This window comes from Carcharhinus amblyrhynchos, chromosome 6, assembly GCF_965287045.1.
Source record: "Carcharhinus amblyrhynchos chromosome 6, sCarAmb.v2.hapA, whole genome shotgun sequence".
In the NCBI taxonomy this organism is placed as follows: Eukaryota; Metazoa; Chordata; class Chondrichthyes; order Carcharhiniformes; family Carcharhinidae; genus Carcharhinus; species Carcharhinus amblyrhynchos.
Window position 1 is genome coordinate 54175080 of NC_137329.1, and position 15758 is coordinate 54190837.

At 42.6% G+C, this 15758-nt stretch overlaps 1 protein-coding gene across 1 annotated transcript in view; it reads right to left on the reverse strand.

Annotated features, from left to right (window-relative positions):
* Positions 1 to 15758, reverse strand: part of LOC145343931 (N-acetyl-beta-glucosaminyl-glycoprotein 4-beta-N-acetylgalactosaminyltransferase 1-like) — a 720751-nt gene that overhangs the window by 106022 nt on the left and 598971 nt on the right. The window contains exon 11 of the mRNA XM_080190473.1: positions 9358 to 9467. Coding sequence (XP_080046599.1) covers positions 9358 to 9467 — 110 coding nt within the window. The remainder of the gene's footprint in view (positions 1 to 9357; positions 9468 to 15758) is intronic.

Below are 15758 nucleotides of genomic sequence, written 5' to 3' on the forward strand. Positions count from 1 at the left end.
GCAGCCTATTGCTCTCTGCATGCTTAGGAAGCCAGAAATAGCTGTGCAGCTCAAGAATCTCTGAGTTTGGCTATTCTTGTCCAGAACAAAGGTTATGTAATGATGGGCCCTCCTACAAGGGGTATTGGTCATCTCTTGAAAGCAACAATGTGTTGCTGAATGAAAAATGCCACAGAGGTCCCCAGTTGCTCCCTGGAAATACCTAGAGACAAATAAATTGAATACTGCTATCACATTTAAGGCTGTTGGCAGGGGGAAGCCTCCAAACCACATGACATCAGGTCTTCTCAGAGCATGCGATATGTATGGCGGATCAGATCAGTGGACAATTGCAGCCTTGCCTTGCACTACCTCTCACTCATTTGTGGAAAGGAGACTTGTGGATATAGACCTTTGGCGTGGTATTTATGCTCAGGGTCCCCCTGGCAACCTTCCCTATGCAGTCCTCCTGCTGGAGCTGTGCACACCGACTCCTTTCCCTTCTTCGTTTCCTGCATCAAATGAGGATTCTGAGATAAGTTTCTTGGACCACTGGATCATTTAGAACTTTAACATCATCTTTGAAAAGATATACTGAAGACCGGAATGGTTAAAAGATGCTGAAATCTATGGGAGAGATTGGGCAGCTAAGCTTTGGCAGATTAGATTGCATGGTCCCTCATGCAATCTTATCCTTGGGACACACAGACACACACAGACAGGCACACACAGAGACACACTCACAGACACACACACAGGCACCCCCACAGAAAAACACAACACACAGCAACACACACACAGAAAGAGAGACATACACAGACAGACACACACAGAGAGACACACACAAACAGACACAGACAGACAGGTACACACAGACAGACACACGTGAGCAGCATTCCATTCCATAGATGTGACATCTGAAGTCGTATGGTGGTTGAGAACCTGCGAACCTCATCATTGAACCACTCTGGCTCTGACCTCCACTCTTTGACTTGGTATAACTATCATTTACTCACGGTGAATAAATGGAATCAGTTTGACCCCTGAGGAGTGGCATTAATTGTTAACCCGTGACTCCCCTTGGGATGGCAGAATTGATGTAGCTGTTCCCCCTTCACTATAGTATCGCTGTCCAAGGTTACATTTCTGTCTTCCATTATGTAGCTTTTCAAATTATATCGTGAGGCTATTGAGTTGTCTCTAACCCTTTAAAAGCACAAAATTAGAAATCTGGCTTGCTCTTGCTTCCTGGTTAACAGGGTCTGAGTCCTGTGTAACTGATTTGGATTTGATCCGATAGCAGAACCAACAGGTTAGTATGGATCCCAAGATGCAGCCCCACAGCCTAGCTTAGCTATCCTCCCACACTTAATCATACCCCTCCCACACATCACAAATATAGTTCTGATTTTGGAAGATCCCATTTTACCTGTGTTGAAATGATGATGAAGACTTTTATTATAGGACAAAGTTTGACCCTCCCTCTTGCACTGTCCACATGCCAACAATTTACCTGGAGCCTCACAATGTGCAGGTAGGCATGCCACCTATTTTTCTCCAACCTCCCCCACAAATACTAGATTCTGTCATTGTGTTAACATAAGAACATAGCATAAGAAATAGGAACAGGAGTAGGCCAACTAGCCCTTCGAGCCTGCCCCGCCATTCAATAAGATCATGGCTGATCTGTCGTGGCTTAGTTCCACATTCCCGCCCTCTCCCCATAGCCCTTAATCCCCTCTCTCATCAAAAACCCATCAACCTGCGTCTTAAAAATATTTAGCAAGGCAGCCTCCACCACTTCAACGGGCAGAGAATTCCAGAGATTCACCACCCTTTGAGTGAAGAAGTTCCTCCTCAACTCCGTTCTAAACCACCCCCCTTTATCTTGAGGCTGTGCCCCCTAGTCCTACTGTCCTTTCTGAGCGGGAAGAGTCTTTCCACCTCTATCCTATCCATCCCATTCATCATCTTATACGTCTCAATGAGATCTCCCCTCATTCTTCTAAACTCTAACGAGTACAAGCCTAGTTTATTCAGCCTCTCCTCATAGCTCAACCCCCTCAACTCCGGTATCAGCCTAGTAAACCTCCTCTGCACTCCCTCCAAGGCCAAAATATCCTTGCGTAAGTACGGCGCCCAAAACTGTTGGTGGACATTGTTGCACATCCCCTGAGCCTATCACCTGCCAATACCTCATGGGATATGTGCTCATCCCCTCTGGAGGCCTGTGCACGGTTACTTACCGGGGTTCCCTCCTCCCCCATGAGAGCTCCGCATACTGTATTATTCAATACTATTATTCTATATATTACGTGTTCCCTAACTACAAGCTGCACATGCCTTCTGTGACCATCATCATTTCCCCTGCAGCCTAAAACAGAGTCTTCAATCCCAGGGATGGCAACTGTAGAATAGCCCTGCACTTCAACGTGTGCATTTTTCCTGTGGAGCACACAGCTCTAACCCCTCCCTGCCACTGAGCTACACCATGCTTCCAATGATTGCTCTTGTCCATTGGCTGCTGCTCTTCTGCACCAGCTTGTCTCTCTGACTTCAGGTTGTGAGGTCTACCTAGCCTTGTCATCTGTGACTCCTTTCCGTTTCACAGCAGGAATATCTGCATCACTCACTCCTGTCTGCCAACCCTTAAACATAAACACGAGCCTTGAGATGGTTCCCATTTCCCATGAGCATTATGGACAACAGTGACCTTCAAAAGGCACTGCAGCCCCGACCTGTGTTTATGCAGCCCATCCCTAATACTAACAGACATCCACCTGTGGAGTCTGTGCAACACCTTCCTGCAATGCATGTGCTTGCCCTTAGACCCTCTTGTTTGTCTGTGTTTTATACAGCTTGTCAGTGTTCAGCTTCCCTCCTCTCAGTCTTCTCTCTGCTTTCTATTGTTTGTTCTTTTCATCAACCTCTTTGCTTATCTGCATGCAGTTGTGAACCCTCATTTCCCCCCCCTCCCCTTCTGGCATAGCCCTCCTTCCATATTGCCCCCCTTGCCTTTATCAGGCCACTCGTGCCCTCCTCACCAGCCTTACCTCACACCCTGCACCGAACCGATACAGTGACAGAGGATGGTCCATAAGTTCAGCAGCACGGTGCTGTCCATGAGGACCAACTCAGCATGGAGATGGAGGACAGAGTGGTGAACAGCACATCAGGAGCAGCATGATAAGCTTTGTTGCACTCAGGTTGAAGGCTCTGGTGAACTAAGGATTGCCTTGAGCATGCCACTCTTTATCAATCAGACTTTAGACCGATGTAATTTCATGCTGGTGTGACTCAAGGTTGGAAGACCTGATGGGATGCCGGCAGGCAGCTGTTTCAAAGAGCGTTCATGATTTGCAAATGAATGCCAATGGTGTCTATACAATCAACCAGCAGGAAGACTAACCTGCCACTAACCCACCATTGGGAGAATGGCAACCTAATTTTACATCAGCAATTTTCCACTTTTCTTGTTCCCATTAGATTCTCCACTCCCACCCAACACCAAACCTGCCGCAGGTGGGATTCCGCCTTAAGCGTTTATTGATAAAATATAACTATGTCATCTATATAGAGGATAGTCCAAGTTATCAGTTAACTCCATGCTTTCTTCTACACAGGTCTCTGTCCAATCCATAACTGACCCTAGTCTCAGATAGTAGGTGGGATTTTCTGGCTGTGTTTGGCCCAAACTCGGAAAATCCCACCCAACAGGCCTTTGCCTGGTTCACCCCGCCTCTTTGTCTGCTTTTGAAGTAGGTGGGATGGGAAATTTCTCCCCCCACCCCCCGCACCTTCCATGTGTCTCTTTACATCACATTGTGGGCGGTACTGTTTCTTAGCCCCACATTAACCCTTACTATGCCAGATACCCTTACACTACAATTGCTGCATTTTTCCCCTCATTTTGCCAATTCCCTTAATCTGTGCATTCTGAATGCAGACTCATCTGCCAAAGATAATAGTTTTCTCCTTATTTACCCAATCAAAATCCATCATAATTTTTGAACACCTCTGTTGAATAGTAAACCTTAACTTTCTCTGCAGTAAGAAGAATAATTCCAGTTTCTTTGATCTCTCCACCTCTTTTAACTAATTCATTCCATAAATTTCCAGCATCATCTAAAAGGTCCTGACACCCTTCTTGAAGTGTGCTGTCCACAATTGGCCACAATAGCGTAGCTGGGGCTTAACCGGATTTTATACCGGTTTAGCATAACTTCTTTACTTTTGTACTATTAATCTCAACCTGTCCTGTCATTTTCAAAGGCTTGCGTACATATATCCTCAAATCTCTCTGTTCCTGCATCACATTTAAAATGATAGTTTAGTTTAAATTTCCTTAAATCTCCTTACTCTTCCTACTAAAGTGAATTACTTCACAATTCTCTGCATTAAATTTCATTTTCCATGTATTTGCCAATTTCAATATTCTCCATAATACTGAAGTTTGTTACTTCACCTTTCAATGTTTACTACATTGCAGAGTTTTGTGTCATCTGCAAACATTGATATTGTGCCCTCTATTCCCAAGTTCAGGTTATTGATATATACCAAAAAGAGCAACTCCAACACCACTGTATGATTCTCTCCAGTATGAAAAATTAGCATTCACCAGTACAGTCTGCTTTCTGCCCCTCAGCCAATTTCATATCAAGGCAGCTAATGCCCCACAGGTTGACATTTTGTTAACAAGTCTATTATGTAGAAACCTATCAAACACCTTCTGCAGTGAGTTACACTTGAAAAGCATATGTTTGACAGATGTGATTTCAAATTTCCCAGGGCGAAGAGCATACACAGAAAATCTACTGATCTTTTTACTGGAAATCTTCTCTCTGTAAATAGCGTAATGCTTTGCGAACATTATGAATGCATGGTATTATTGAATGAGCTGGACTTCCCACTGCAATAAGAATGCAGCAGTGGTCTTACAAGATCTTCTGATATTTTTTATACCAGTCAATCACCCTAGAAATGTCCATCCTGTAGTTTTCCAATGACTTGGAAAGTTCATCCAGTGAATAGCTTAGCGGCACAGAGCAGAAAGACTTCATTCAGATGCTTAGCTGGATTGTTAACTGGACTAGGGGGCACTACAATGAGTTTCAATGTCCCTGGGTTAGATAGAGGTCAAATCAGTCAAAGATTTCCACTCCGGCCTGCTACCCACAATTCTCTGGTGCACTGCTGTGGACATTGGGAGAGGACAGAAGAAGATTGGCCTGGAAATTGCTCTATAGACTACAAAGACCTCAAAATGAAAAGCCAGAAGTGTACGTGCCTGTCTAGCAAAAAGCGTACAATCCATCTTCCTGAATTTCGGCCAACAAGCTGTTTTCTTTATGAAAGTTATTGCATATGACAATAAAGGCATTCAATTTGCAAACCAGTGACTGTGATACCCAACACCACCTAAAATAATGAACATATGAGTAATGGCCACTTGGGTGTTGTAGTGCAATATCAGAAATTGTGTTTTTTATATTTTAATTCATATGTCCATTCATATTTTATTTAATTTCAGTATAATACATGCAGGGCTACATAGAGCAAGCCCAGAGAGCTAGGCCTCACCAGAGGGAAGGAAAGATTAATGCAGACAGCTGGAGGCCTGCTCTGCCAACAGACAACGATTAACATACGCTATCAACTCCTGATTTGCAGGAGATTTCTCCGAATTATCACGATAAAGGGAGAACCAGCATTCAGATAGGCAGGCTCCATGTAGTCTAGGGAGGGCATAGCCTCCAATAAATACAATCATCTACCAGGGAGGAACAATGATTAACACATCAGTGCAAATTGGTTGGGCAAATACAACGCCTTTGACATTATAATTGGGTAAATGGAACTGCCCAAGAAACTGATTAACGAAGTTGTACTGAACAATGCAGTCTGCGTAACAAGATTAAAAGAACCATTTTTTATCCAACTTGAGGAATTAAAATTCTAATATAAACCTTTGTGACTCAAAACAGTAAATAACCTGTACCAATCTACCAGAGGCAGAGAGGACTCACAGGCAACCTAAGATTTCAGGCCCGTGTTAGCTCTCCTTCATGCACGTGGAATAAAAATTTTTCTCGAAGTCTGACACGGTGTCTAAGGCTTGACTCGTTTTATTTACCTCCTACATTGGGCAATCTGGAGCCATGGAACTGCACCCTATTAAGGAGTTAACGTGTTAGATCCTGGACCAGAACTCCAAGTTACATTAGGATGCTAGACTAGACCCCAACAATTTTTCTATTTTGGCATAAATTTGAGGAAAGGATACTTCCTTCTAGAAATGATTCCACTGGCAAAGTAGGGATCTTTTATAGTAAAACAAACTTTATTTAATAACACAATTTAACTGTAACAAATTAAGCAACTTAACTACTAAAGAATATTATGAAATGAAAAAGAGTTCTAACTTATAGAGTCTCTACAGTGCAAAAGCAGGCCATTTGGCCCATTAGGATCTGCACCTACTCTCTGACAGAGCATCTTACCCACACCCTTTCCTCTACTCTATCCCCAAATCACCATGATTAATCCTCCTAACCTACAAATCTTGGGACACTAAGGGGCAATTTAGCATGGTCAATCCACCTAACTTGCACAATCCTAAGTTACATCAAGGAAGAATCAACTTTCCGTGATCTTTAATGCTGATTCAAAAATCACTATCCTCAAATTCTATCCTGCCCACACTCCTATGTCAAAATACTTTGGATGGCAGCTTCCATTGATTGCATGTATTTAAGGAAGGCCATTCAAATTGAGCTGTGTTTACTATGTTTGCTGAGCTATGTTAGCTATGTGCAAAGGCACTCATTGGCAAGCAGGGTTTTAAAGACTTTACATACAAAAAAATGCTAAGAAACATGCTAAGAAACTTACTGGTGTACACCAACAGAACCATCAAGAGGTCGAATATAGCTGTTTTAAGTAATTTTCAGTGATTTTAAGTCAGGCCACTCACAAATGGAGAACCAAACACCAAATAAAAATGCTCATTCCCAAGATCAGCCCATTTTGACATGCAAAAATTAAACTGTATTAATTAAACTATCACTCTTAAATAAATCCAGGGCTATTCCAATGTTATGAAGAAATATTAAGGATAATGTTCTATTAAGCTGACCATTCATCTTGGCTTATGGTTGGTGACTATGGACATGATTTTGCGGAAACACTGAACTGTGATTGCACCAGAACAATTGTAAGCACAATTTTCTCCCAATTTAAAGCAGAATCTCTTCCCATTACTTATTCCTGCTGAACATTTTCTAATGTGACTGGGATGCAAGGTTGCGCCTGCAGTGCGATTCACCTCTGGAGTTTCATCCTACTTTTTCTAGTATGTTAGGATTGGCATTCACAATTTCAACCTGAATTGTTCCAACTCTAAATAACATGGGCAGTGAAGGTTCATTTCCTAAATATTCATTCTCACTTTTCTTTAAGAGAAAAAAAATTAAATTCCTTGAAACCAATGCTGGGAAGAAGCAATTGCAGCACGGCTACTTTTGGATGGATATAAAGGTAGAAGTGATAGATGTGAATATTTAGCTTTCTAGCACTAGAACAACATTTTAATATAGTATTGAGGGAGTGCTACCACGTGGAGATGCCATTACTCAGACAGTGTGGGTGAAATTTATCTTCAGAGGAATGCAAAATGGGAAACAGCGAACTGGAAGCATTTTATACTTCACAATAGAAAGAATATTATTAACCAAGCTGCAGACCATTGTCCATTATGCACTCCCATCCAAAACAAATTTCATTCCATTAAGCTGAGTAGGTGTCTGCCTGTTTTGGAGATATAAAACTTGTAAATATTGTAAATTGTGCAGAGGTTAGCGATGAACATTAAGAGGCGTAGGCTGGTGGAATTACCAGATACATGGTCAGCAAAGTAATGGCTTTTAAATAGAAATACAGGAGATAGGAGCAGGAGGAGACCAGTCTGCTCTTTGGGCCTGCTCTGCCATTCATCGCAATCATGGCTGATCATCCAACTCAATAGCCTAATCCTGCTTTCTCCCCATAACCCTTTAGCAGAAAGAATGAGGAGAGGCAATATAAACTAAGAGATACAATTCTAAGCAGGTGCAGGAACAGAGGGACTTGGGGATGTATACGCACAAATCGTTCAAGGTGACTGAACAGTTTGAGAGTGCGGTTAAAAATAAATCAGGATCTTGGGCTTTATAAATTGAGGCATAGAGTAGAAAAACAAGGTGGTTATAATAAACCTTTATAAAATACTGCTTTGATCTCAATTGGAGTATCATGTCCAATTCTGGCCACCACACTTCAGAAAGGATGTAAAGGCTTTGGCAAGTGCACAGTAAAGATTTTATGAGAATGGTTGTAGGGATGATTTCGGTCACAAGGGTGGATTGGAGAAACTGGGCTTAAGAGATGAGAAAATTGAGAGGAGAGTTGATTGAAGTGTTCAAAATCTGGAGGGGTCTTGACAGAGTAGCTAAAGACTAACTGTTCCTTTGGCAAGAACCAGAAGGCACTACTATTAGGTGATTGGCGAAACAACTAAATGTGGCATAAGAAAACTTGTATTTTCAGCAGACAGTGGTTAGGATCTGGAATGCACACCTGGTGAGTTGGCTAGCATTTCTCCCTCTCCAATACCAAAACAGGCTAATTGGTTCATTGCATTGTTACTTTCTGGAACTTCCTGTCTTAAAATGGCTGCTTCAAATCACCACCATAACAGCAAAATTCTAAATCAATGTTGTTGGAGAATCTGAAGAATTTATGAAGTACCTGATAAAGCTCTATATTAATGCAAGATTTTACTTTAGAAAATTGATCAGGAATAAATTTAAGACCAGGTATTTTCCACACTCAACCTCATTTTTTCTTTTTACCAGAAAATGCCAAGGACAGTTTTAGTAGAAAAAGAGCAGTGAAGGACGGGGTTAGGAAAGGTGGTTAGATAGCCAGTGTGGACTTTTGCAACGTACACAACACAGGAAATGAGCAAATCCTGCAGGCCTTATTCCAGTCTCATAAAAGGAGTTCAGCAGCTTTATTTAATCTTGCTTAACAACCTGCCACTCAAAGCAAGACCTGTATAACAGCAATAGGAGTGCAATCAGACAATCAATCATATTGATAAATAGCTTCCATAATCATCAATAGCTGTGTGCATACAGAAATATATTGGGGCGGGGGAAAGAAATTATGAATCTACATTCCACAGGAATTATTACAATTCCCTTCAAATGTGACAACAGGATTAGGTTTCAATCAGCAAAACAGGTTCTAGCAGATTTTCAAGTTCAATCTTTAAAACACTAGATTAATCTTTGCTTGAACTGGAACAAAAAAAACACAGAAAATGAACCAGAAACTTACAAACTGCAGTCCTTGGTAGCGAGCGATGGGAAAATCCTTCACTATGTAAGTTGGCGAGTACACACAGGATGGAAGAACGTGTTGCACCCGGGATGGATCTATTGGTGGAGCTAGAGAGGGAAAGAAAGCCCCACCTCTATTAGAAAGTACCATAAAGACCTGCAACGTCACTGGTAAAGATGGTATAGATCACTCCCCACCCCTCATTTGAACGTGCCATGCAAGTCAAATTAAGGGTTTAGTATCCTGCATCAACATTGCCCAATGTGGGTAACTGCATTTCCGATAAATCAAATTTAAGTACTAGACATTGCTGTCATGCATGATCTCAGTCCAAATGCTCATTAGACACTGCACATATACTTTAACTTATATCTAAGTTCATTGTTAAAAGGGTAAATGGGAAGCAGAGCATATGAATGTATATTGATCAGTGTGTGCGCTTTTTTACCTTGCTCACAGCTTATTGTTTATGGTGTGTAACACAGGTGATAATGTTGGGTATCCGCACCATAGAATCACCAGTAATCGTAAGAAAAGGGGAATTGTCAGCAGGATCTGTTCAACCAATTGGATATAATCACTCCAAAGCCAGCTGAGGAAAACAAACTGACAGTGATGGGTGGCTCCAACAGGCTACGTAAAGGCAAAGGGTAAGCAGTGTCCAGCTACATGTTGGATGGAGAGCAGTGACATTTTGGATATGACTTGTCTGAGCCAATATTCTCAGTGACCTGTTGGACAAAGTTGATAAGTACTGGACAGAAACCAAAAAGCTGCACTAGTGTTGTGCCATGTCCGGTGAATGTGTGTCAAGGTTCCAAAATTCAGTGAAAAAGAAAAACTGCAAGATACTGCACTAAATGTTGGGAGAAGTTAAGTGAACATCCAGATGAAGCACATTTACCTGTATTGTATGTACACTGGTTCCTAAGGCTTGAATCCTGCCATGGCAGATGGTGGAATTTGAATTCGATAAAAATATATCTGGAATTAAGAATCTATTGATGACTATGAAATCATTGTCGATTGTTGGAAAAACCCATCCAGTTCACTAATGTCCTTTAGGGAAGGAAATCTGCCATCCTTACCTGGTCTGGCCTACATGTGACTCCAGAGTCACAGCAATGTGGTTGTTCTTGGGAACTAGAGATGGCCATAAATGCTGGCCAGCCAGTGATGCCCTTATCCCATGAATGAATTAAAAAAAATTGAACTAGTGCATGTCACCATAACTACACCTTTGACTAATCTGCGATTTCTATTGAGGATCATGCCCTGAATAGACATTTCCCTCTACAGATAAAGTTTAACAAGAACATAATGTGTAAATTTGGAGTTGATTTCAACTCATTGTGTGCAGCAACAGCAGAAACAAATGAAAGTTGTCCTCTGGCAGTAATTTCCAATGAATCAATGAAGAGGTTTACAAGGAAAGATCAACCTTCCTGCACTTACATGTGCAGAATGCATATGAAGACAAAATCAATGTGATTCCAATCCTGATTCTCCAGATCCTCTTCAGGAATATTAACGCACATTTCTAGGGCACTGGAGCGTTACACATGCTATACCCTTGTTCAAAAAAAGGGGAAAGGGAACAGCGCAGTCACTTCAGTTTAGTGTCAGTGTGGAGGGCACTGTGGAGGTCGGAAACCACACTGTTAACTCACGGGGTCAGAAGTGTGAGACATACACAGGGACAGAGTGTATGCCATTGGACAGGCATACACTCCTGAAATCTAACATCATTCATCTGGCTGTGCAAGTGCCTGCTGCTTTTGAATAATGTCTCAGCACAAACAATGAGGGGCCCCAGGTTTCAGCAACTTCTCCCACCATTCAGTGCAGCACTTTGCAGCTTTTCCTTTTCACTACATTTTGGAACCTAATCACAAATTTTTCAGGCACGGCACAAATTTAGTGCAACTTTTCGGTTTCTGCCCAGTACTCATGAGCTTTGTCGAAAAGGTCTAACAGCACTCCCCTGCAGGTTCTTCCCCAGGTTGTGGGGAGATCCTGTTTCCCAGTGATGGCAGCAGGAGATCCCTCCCTGTTTCAGTTTCAGGAGAATCCATGTACAAGGGAGGGTAAATGAGCTGTCATTGCCCTGGATGCTCTTACAGGAGTTTGCTATGAATTGATGTGATCCTCAATCCTTCCGTCTACCTGCAAGACAAAAAACAGTGTGTTCTAAGACTGCTAATGGCCTCCCTGATCTCTGATTACTGATCTCTGCAGAGGATGAAGCAGTCAACCTGGTTGAGAACAGGGCAGATGCCCAGTTCTGGACAGTGAGGCTACAGAGTTGACATTACAGTGTAAGAATGTCTCCAATCTGATGTTGAGAACTGGGCATAAAGGTCACGTATGCTTCTGCACAGGGAAAAGTGATTGTGCATTAACTAGCTATTTCTCTCTGTGCTCCATGACAGGTCCTTGTAGTCAGAAGAGAACCTACAGTCAGGAGCATGTCAAAAAAATCACCTCTGAGGATGATGGCATGGAATACTCAAGAGGATGCATCATCACATCATTGTCCCGCATCCTCCACCAGCACAGAGACAGTGGGGATGCTTTCATAATTAGGCTCAGGGTCACAATGTGGTGAACACATCAGATGTGTCAGGGGGAAGAGGAGTAGCTGATGGGAGAACAGGACAGCCAAGGTCCCTGACAGTCAGAGAGCAGCTGGAGACCAGGCCTATTGCTGAGTGCTATGCTAATAACACATCTCTGGGAATGGCCATTAAAAACCTGATGAAGATGAAGAGACCGTCAGAGGCTTTGTGCAACCTTGAGCAAAAGGTGGAGGAATCCATCCAAGTCACGAATTCAGCCATAGCTCCACCTGATGAGTACATGGATTCCTCTGTGAAGAGCCAGGTGCAATAGAACACTGAGTTACTGTCAGATGTGGGGTTGGACTTGCATTTTGTTGCTCTGACCATGGAATCTATACACCTTTGGTTAGGTGAGGGGGGAATGAGGCCTCTTTTCCTTCTGGAGTTAAGTAGGTGCTATCATGTATCGACAGGGAAAAAGTGTCCCATAAATGCTCCTCATGGGGATTATGTCTGTGTGTTGCAAGAGTGAGCTACTTCTCCACCCCAATGCCAATGACCTGAGTACTCCAGTTGGATACACCTTCACCTGCACAGGAGACCCTCAGTAGGCTCTGGCCCCCTAGGCCTCGGATAACCAGAGCTGAGCTGCCAAGGTCACCTCAATCAATCGGCATAGTGCATAGCAGGTTACTTCCATCTCAGCTATGAATATTGAGGTCATATAGTGGTTGAGAAACTTTGTCATGGTGCAAGGTTGGTATCAGTGTCCAATCATTCTAAGAAATTGCAAATTTGTATGGAAATCGAGGCCCACAACTTCCTGGCTCCCCAGTGTCAGATCTGAGAAGTACCCTAAAGTTGTGTTGGGGAATCTCTCTCGGAGGTTACCAGGGAAGGCTTTGTGCAGCAACTGTCCGGAAGGGCCAACTTCCCCAGGACAATTGCCCTGTGCCGGAACCAAGCGACAAAGCAATTTAAATTGCAAACTTGGGATTAATCTGCCAGTTTTATACATATAGTTATTCTGAGAGAATCAGAAGGAATAAAAACACCTTGAGCTTCAGAGTAGCTATTTTAAAGATTCAGGCAGGACCCCCCACAAAACCCAAATGAAGCACCCCAACTCCATGGCATTCCACAGTCCCCTAACCCTACCTGTACAGGGAACCCCATAGCCTGAGGTCTGAACTCTCCACCCTCACATCCCTTCCACTTATCTTGGACACTTACCTGCTTCTGGCCTGCCTGTTATTTCCAATGGGACCTTTAAACCTGCGGCTTTACAGCAACTAACGCCATTAACAACGGGGCGTGTCCTCCTTCACTGTGCTTCATTTACACTTCGCCCCTGGAACCAGCGACCTGTTTCACTGTCTGAGTCTCATCCAGCCTGAGTCAGCAAAGTTGATCAAGACAGGTGCTTTAGAATTTACGTGCAAGTAAGTTGCAATGGAGTGGCAATCTGTTGCTGATTGCCGCTCTGAGGAAGTTAAGACACAAATAGTTTTGAGCATTTATTCATGTGTGTGTTGAATGGCCATATTGTTGGGATTTTGCAGCTGGATTGCTGTAAAGCTATACTGGAGGAGCACAGGCACTGGAACCTCATCTTCAGCAGTCCAATTGTTTGCTCTATTGTTGGCCTTCTTTGGACATGGGAGGCACTGTATCCCTCCTCTGCTGGGCACTGTGGATTCCACAGAAGTGTCATGAGACAGGTTTCCTGAGGATGCCCTCTAACACCCAGGAGTAGATGCCCAGCAGGAATAAACAGCTGTCACACCTGAAAATAAATGAGGATGTAAGAACCTTGAGAGCTCATTGGGAAATGAACACATGCCAACAGGATTCATTCTCAGTGGTCACAAACCAGTGCACACTAATGGAATTAAAACCTTTGCGGCTTATGAATGCTGCTGCCTATTACCAGAGAGCTCCCAGTGCCACATGTGGAAATCTACTGATGGAGCAGAATCCAGCAGCTCTTGCTGCATGGCCCTCAAGGTCGATGGTGAACTGCACAGAATTATCGGCCCTTTTGAACATGGCATTGATCACCTCCATTAAGCATCTGTGAGTAGCTAACTGACAATTTTAAAGGTGACTCAAGAAGAGAGAGATCTGAAGGTATTTGGGCACAATCTTTGAAAATGGGAGAACAGATTCATAATGCACATGGGATCCTATAATGCACATGGAAAAAACAAAGGACTAACTGGATTGTTCTTTGAAAGGACTAGCACAGACTCAATGGACCGAACGGTCCCTGCTATGCTATTCTATGAATCTATGAGCGCTAATGAATTCAATTGATTTATTATTGTCACATGTATTGGGATAGGGTGAAAAGTATTGGCTCTTGCGTGTTGTTACAGACAAACATACCAATCATAGAGTACACGGGCAGAAGGAAAGGACTGGATACAGATTACACAGAAACTTTAATATTTAATATTATATAACTAAAATATTTTTAAGAAGCGGGTTGATGGGTTCTTGATAAGAGAGGGGATTAAGGGTTATGGGGAGAGGGCGGGAAAGTGGAACTGAGCCACGACAGATCAGCCATGATCTTATTGAATGGCGGGGCAGGCTCGAAGGGCTAGATGGCCTACTCCTGCTCCTATTTCTTATGTTCTTATGTTCTTAAGATAAAGGACATTTTTGATTTGAAATCCCATTAGCCAGGATTTTACAGAAATGCCGTTTGATGTTGCTTCCCCGATAGAAGTAGTGAGCCATTTAAATCTCCATTTAGTTTGGTCGGACAGTAATATCCTGGCAGGAAGGTGGCTGAGTGGGTGGGTGATTGGAATGTTTTGTCTGTAACAGCTCATAAGAGACAATACTTTTCACTCTATCCCAATACATGTGACAATAATAAATCAAATGGTAAAAGTGCCCACTATATTTCAAACTCTATCAAGTTATCTTCTCCAACCTGCATTGCACTTGCGACTGAAATTAATCATGTGGGAGATATAAAAGTGTGTTATACTGAGCAGTGTAGGAGAAATGATAAAATATTTAAATGAGCAGTGTGGGAGATCTTAGAGTGTTACACTGAACAGAGTAGGACATATTGGTGCATATCAGAGTGAGTAGTCTGAGATATATTAGAGACTGTTACAATGGACATTAAGCTGCATATTATAAAGTTACAATGAGCAGTGTAAGGCAATAGAGGACACTACAGTAAGGAATACAAGATATGCTAAGAAGTGTTATAATGAGTAGTGTAGGATACTTTTTTTTCGCTCATTCTTGGAATGTGGGCTTTGTTCAACATGCCACCATTTATTACTCACTTCTAATTATCCTTGAGAAGATGGTGCTGAGCCACTTCTGAACCGTTGTAATCCCTGTGGTTATAGATGCAACTACAGTGCTATTAAGGACGGAGTTGCAAGTTTTTGAAACAGCAACATTTGAAGAATGGCAACAAAGGTTTCATTTCAACCAGTGGGGAGTTATCCCCCAGTTCCCATTGACTTCATTTTTACTAGGGCTTCTTGATGTCATAGTCAGTCAAATGTTGCCTTGATGTCAAGGACAGTCACTCTCATCTCACCTCTCGAGTTCAGCTATTTTTTTTCCAGGTTTGGACCAAGGCTGGAATGAGTTCTGGACCTGAGTAGCCCTGGCAGAACCAAATTTGAGCATTAGTGAACAGTTTTTTGTTGAATAAGTGCCGCTTGATAACACTATCAGTGACACTTTCCGTCACTTTGCTGCTGATTGAAAGTAAACTGATGGGCAGTAATTGTCAATATTAGATATGTCTTACCTTTTGTGGACAGAACATACCTAGGTAGAGTAGATGTATATGTACTG